Source organism: Orycteropus afer, unplaced genomic scaffold, assembly GCF_000298275.1.
Source record: "Orycteropus afer afer isolate SDZICR_OR568_19922 unplaced genomic scaffold, OryAfe1.0 scaffold00277, whole genome shotgun sequence".
Classification (NCBI taxonomy): Eukaryota; Metazoa; Chordata; class Mammalia; order Tubulidentata; family Orycteropodidae; genus Orycteropus; species Orycteropus afer.
This window is the reverse complement of record NW_006921864.1, coordinates 331692-337857: the sequence shown is the minus strand read 5'-3', so window position 1 is coordinate 337857 and position 6166 is coordinate 331692. Positions and strand designations below refer to the sequence as shown.

Genomic DNA, 6166 nt, shown 5'->3' with positions numbered 1-6166 from the left:
AGAGGAAGTGCAGCCGGAATGCTCCTTGTAAGCAAGAATGGCCAGACTTCGTCTCACTTAGTTTGGTCATGTTGTCAGAGGTGACCATTCCCTAGAGAAGGATGTCATGCTCAGTAAGGTAGAGGGTCGATGAAAGAGGGAAAGGCCTTCAACGAGATGGATTGACATGGTGGCTGGACAATGGGCTTAAGTATAGCAAGGATCATGGAACTGGCACTGGATTGGGCAGTGTTTCGTTCTTCTGTGCATGGAGTCACTATGAGTCGGAAACGACTCCACGGCACTAACAACGACAACAGCAACATCACTACGGAAGTAGACTGCCCAACCTTCCTTCTGAAGAGTGGCTGGTGGGTTTGAACCACCAGCCTTCTGGTTAGCAGTCAAATGCCTTAGGCACTACTAATTGCTGTTTAATCCATGTCTTTATCCTTGCTTTCAAATCTCAGAGTTCCAGAATCGTCTTCTGTATTGCTTTCAATTAGTTTCTCATTGCTTTGTTGCAGAGGGTCTGGTAGCTTTTCTGCCCATTCCACTCTCTTGCTGGACTCTCCACTTGTTAGTGAATTTCATTACAAAATGAAAACATAAACATTGTCAATTCAATAAGGTATATTAAGAACTCATTAGCATTCTTCTGTTTACAATCTCCAGTTTTGAAAACTGTTGCAACTTTGGAAAACAAATATCCACAAGCTTAGAAGTAGAAATGTAATTTAAAGATGTTCACATCCTGAGGAAAATAACACTAATTTTAAATAAAGCTATAAATTAATCAATTACTAAGGATAAAGACAATTTTAAATTAAATTTTCTTTGTAAGATACAGCAATGAAATAGATAGGTATTTTGAATTATAACCAAATCATGAAACCACTCTTGGTTTCTTACATACCTTGGCCAGTTACAAGAACAATCAGAGAAAACATTAAAATAACATTTTATAAGTTTATATTTTAAATTAAAATATGAAGCATAAAGGATACTTGTGAGGAAACTTTTCTGTATCTTGCCTGTGGTGATGAATACATGAACCTATACATGTAATAAAATTGCAAAGAAGAAAATATGAACAATTACACACACAGAGAGGAGACAGAAAAATTGGTGAAAATTCATGAGATCAGTAGATTGCATCAATGTCACTTTCCTGGTTATGACATTGTATTACAGTTTGTATGATGTTATGATTGGAGGAAACTGAGTGAAAGTAACATGGGATTTCTCTCTATTATTTTTATAAATGCATGTGAATCTATAATTTTCTCAAAATTGTAAAAATAAATAAATCCAGACTTAAATGAAACAGGTTTGTATGAAGAGTTAAATCTTTATTGAAAAATTGCTTTGAGAATTGTCAGCTATAAATGTACTAGAATTTATATCTCTAACAAATCATCAAAAGTTTATCCCTATATTGTCACAGGCTAAAATACTCTTAACAGCTCCACTAACAGTTGCATCAACAAAAAGATCCTTGTCAAAATTAAGAAATATCAATAAATTTTTGTATCTTGCATTTGCCAAGAGAAACTGATATTCCTTTTAATTATATCATTGCATAAGAAGCTGCTAAACAAAAAAATTTTGAAGACCTAAGAAACGAATTTGCAGAAAAGTGATCCAGAAAACTCTTAAGATCAATCAAGATATTACATTAATGCAGTGCTCTGGTTGCATAGTGGGTAAGATATTTGGCTGCTAACCAGAAGGTCAGCAGTTCAAAACCACCAGCTGCTCCATGGGAGGAAGATGAGACAATCTATTTCCATAAAAGATTTAGAGTCTTGGAAACCCAATGGAGGGATCTCTTTAAGTCAGAATCAACTTGATGACAGTGGTTTTTTTTTTATTTGTTTGTTTATCATTTACTGTATTATATAGAATTATGACACCAAAATATTATTATGTTTCATAAATAGTAAGATATTCTTAAAAGAAAAGTATTTTTTATAACGTTTAACAACGCTCTTTTTTCTTGTTTTTTGAACTACGTGACTTACATTTTCATCTTGAAGTTGACCTCAAACATTAGGTAGCTGACCTTGGTCTGCCAAGTTTGATGCAATTGATTTTAAGAAAATCTTTTAAATTTTATCAAAGTGTAGGTGCAATACATTCAACTGTTTATTTCTGTTAGATTTAACTTGGAATAAAGACTTGATCTAATATTTGAACTCAGAAGTCGGCTTTTTTTTTTTTTCTCAAAATGTTTGCTCAATTGATATTTTACCTATACTAAGGAGCTCTGGTAGCATAGTGGCTAAGGCACTTGACTGCTAACCAGAAGGCAGGTGGTTCAAACCCACCAGCCACTCCTCGGAAGGAAGGTTGGGCAATCCTACTTCCGTAGTGATACTGCCTCGGAAACCAAGGAGAGGTCGCTATGAGTCGGGCCGACTGGACGGCAAAAAACAACAACAACAACAAGGAGCTCTGGTAGCCTAAGGCACTTGACTGCTAACCAGAAGGCTGGCTGTTCAAACCCACCAGCCACTCCTCGGAAGGAAGGTTGGGCAATCCTACTTCCGTAGTATAGCAAGGATACTGCCTCGGAAACCCAAAGAGGGGTCGCTATGAGTCGGGGTCAACGGCAAATAACAACAACAACAACATTTTATTTTATTATTTTGTACAAAGCCAACACTGTCATCAGACCTTGACATTTGAATGCAATCTACACTGCTCTGATAAAAGTGCTTCACAAAAGTGCTCTCCGTTTTTCAAAATGAAGGTTCTACGGTGGTGCAAACGGTGTGTGCTCAAGGACTAATTTAAAGTTGGTGATTCTCACCCACTTCGTGATGTGCTACATGGGGAAAGAGTCCTCATAATCTACTTGTGTAATGATTATAGCCCTGGGAACCCCATAGAGCAGTTCTGCTCTGCAGCATGCAGGGTCAATGGGTGTATATTCAAACATATGTATTTGTTTATGTTTTATTTTAGAAAGATGATAGACTTAATGACTATATAAATATAGCCATTTGGATTTTAAAATTTATTATTGTTTTGATTTAAAAAAAAAAAAAAATCTTTACATCCATATCCTTCACAGCCATCTGCTACATATTTCGGCTTTTGTATATAGCACTGGAGAGTTATCAAATTCCCCATCAGCAGTCTTTGTTTTTATATATTTATGTGATATTCAACACCATCTCTCTGAAAGCAATTTTACTTTTAAATTCGGAAAACATGAAACTGAATAGGTAAACAATGCCTAGTTTAACAATAAACTAATTCTATTTCATCATGCTATGCAAACTCTGGAAAAACATGGAGTCATCTGATTACTAATTTATGAGAAGTACATGTGTAAGTGCTCCATTACAAGGATGTTTATCCATAGTCACTATTTTATCATGCTTTTGTCTACACATTATACTTATTTTTCATTCTAGGGCCTCAGTCTCTTTTCTTTTTCTCTTTTATTCCAGAATGACTCTTGGGGGAAGCAGTATTCATATGCACTCTTCAAAGCTATGAGCCACATGCTGTGCATTGGGTATGGAGCTCAAGCCCCAGTCAGCATGTCTGACCTCTGGATTACCATGTTGAGCATGATTGTAGGGGCCACCTGCTACGCCATGTTTGTTGGTCATGCCACAGCTTTAATCCAGTCTTTGGATTCTTCAAGGCGGCAATATCAAGAAAAGGTAATTTGTTTTGTTAAAACAAAAATCATATTGAGCCAAGAATTTAAACTGATTTGCAGCTTATTTTACTATACGATTTGTAAATCAGGCAGCACTTCTGACTGGAGAATCAGTGTTCTGAAGATGAGAAATCCTCTAAAGATTCTTATATTCCATCTTATGGACATTGCCATGGAAACAGAGCCAGAACAGTGTTTTCATAACAATTTACCCTTAAGCACAGTTTTTACTCTGACCTTGAAATTTCTGTTTCTAGGAAGTGACTACACATAGATAACTCTTCAGAAGAGTACAATGCTCAAGGCAAACAGCCTAATTGTTAGGTTATTGTTTGACTTAAATATAACTTTTAGGAAACAGGCACTGGCTTGGGTGGGTCAGGCCAACCTCCATAGTCCCCAGAAATCTGGATTCATGAGAATTAAAAACTCTGTTTCTCAATTTTATGTTTAATATCTTCAATCAGCTAGTTTGGAAATTCACTTAATTGTGCTTGGGCTAAGTAATCTTATTATCTTTATTAAAAATATAGCAAGATAAAATGTTTAGGAAAATTATAATCTGTCTTCATACGTTTAGTCTCTTCAAGAAGATCCTTATAGTTTTTATTTGTTTTCAGGTTTTTCTCTTAAATACTAAATTTAAAAAAAAAAATCTGACTTTGCATTTACAGAAAGAAAATAGTCACATGATTCAAAATGTGTGTAGTTGATTTCTTATATCAAGCTCTGTCATATATCAACAGTTAAAACAATATAAACTGTTCTCCAGTATATGTTAGAACAATATATTCGTTGATTAAATGGAGAGAGACAGTCACTGGCACATCCCCTCTGTCTCTCCAGTGAGCTCTGGTGGCATAGTGCCTCAGGCATTTGACTGCTAACCAGAAGGCTGGTGGTTCAAACCCACCAACCACTCCTAGGAAGGAAGATTGGGCAACCTACTTCCATGGTGGTACTGCCTCGGAAACCCAAGGAGGGGACACTATGAGTCACATCCAAATCCACAGCAGTGAGTTTAGTTTTTTTTTTTTTTTTTTTTTGTCTTTCCATATGTTATAAGTATGGTTTATAATCCAATCCATATGCTTAGCTGAACATATGTTGCCCTTATATCTGGATAAGTCACCACACTCTCTAGTCTTAAAAATGCATATTAACAGCTGCTATTGTACATTCTTCATCACAATGTGTTATTAAAGTGATCATTATTCTAAACTTTTCTCAAAAGAGGAAGCAAGTGAATATATGTAATGATTTATTCACTGGCTCCTTTTACTTATGCCAAATTACTTTAGCGAGGCTAAATCTTAGATAATAGGTTAGAAACTTACATGCTTGACCAAACATCAGTAACTTTGGGACCAATGCATAAATATATTTCTTAACCAAAGGAAAATTTATATTTAAGGGCCCTGTTGAAAATGCCAAGAGTTCTGGTGGTATAGTGTTAATGCATTTGGCTGCTAAGCTAAAAGTCAGTGTTTTGAACTGACCAGCTACTCCGTGGAAGAAAGATGAAGCAGTCTGCTTTCATAAAGATTACCCTAGGGCTTTGTTTTGGGAGCTCTGGTAGCATAGTGGCTAAGAGACTTGCCTGCTAACCAGACGGCTGGTGGTTCAAACCCACCAGCCACTCCTCGGAAGGAAGGTTGGGCAATCCTACTTCCGTAGTGATACTGCCTCGGAAACCCAAGGAGGGGTCGCTATGAGTTGGGGCTGACTCGATGGCACATAACAACAACAACATATATATATATATATATATTTTTTTTTTTTTTTAACAAGGTGCATGCTATATGTGACAGACTATAAATGATGGGAAGGTTGGGCAATCCTACTTCCGTAGTGATACTGCCTCGGAAACCCAAGGAGGGGTCGCTATGAGTTGGGGCTGACTCGATGGCACATAACAACAACAACATATATATATATTTTTTTTTTTTTTTTTAAAGTAACAGTTAAAATGGTTCTTGATTACCTCTGATAAGTGATAACAACTTATAATTATTTTGGAAAGAAACAAATATCATTTGGGTTCTCGCTTTATTTATAGAAGTTTGTAACACTATAATCACACAATAAGAGAAAAGGAACCTAAGTACTTTATTTCCCATGAATGTAATTACACTGTCATCACCTATTAACAATGAGTATGTTGGTACTATATTACTAAAGTAATGAAAAGATGAACCACCAAAATTCCCTTGAGGTTCATTTTAAAATAAAATGTCCAAATAAATTGGAAAGAACAAAGAAAATACAAAGGGAAAAGAGACTTTAAACAAGAATGACTTTAACTGAAAATTATACACTGAAAATTATTTGGGCAAATGTTCTGGGGATTTATGATTACAACAAGGTATACCTGGTGCTTCTATTACACTATGTATTTTTCTCCTAAATGAGGTTTTTATTTTAATAAAAAATACTCCTTTCCTTCCCCTGCTTTTTGCTTGCATCAGAACTACATATTTTTCTTAAAAACAGAACAATTTTTTTTTT

At 35.5% G+C, this 6166-nt stretch overlaps 1 protein-coding gene across 1 annotated transcript in view; it reads left to right on the top strand.

Annotated features, from left to right (window-relative positions):
- HCN1 (hyperpolarization activated cyclic nucleotide gated potassium channel 1) overlaps nt 1–6166 on the top strand; it is a 670899-nt gene that overhangs the window by 455050 nt on the left and 209683 nt on the right. The window contains exon 4 of the mRNA XM_007950552.2: nt 3441–3659. Coding sequence (XP_007948743.1) covers nt 3441–3659 — 219 coding nt within the window. The remainder of the gene's footprint in view (nt 1–3440; nt 3660–6166) is intronic.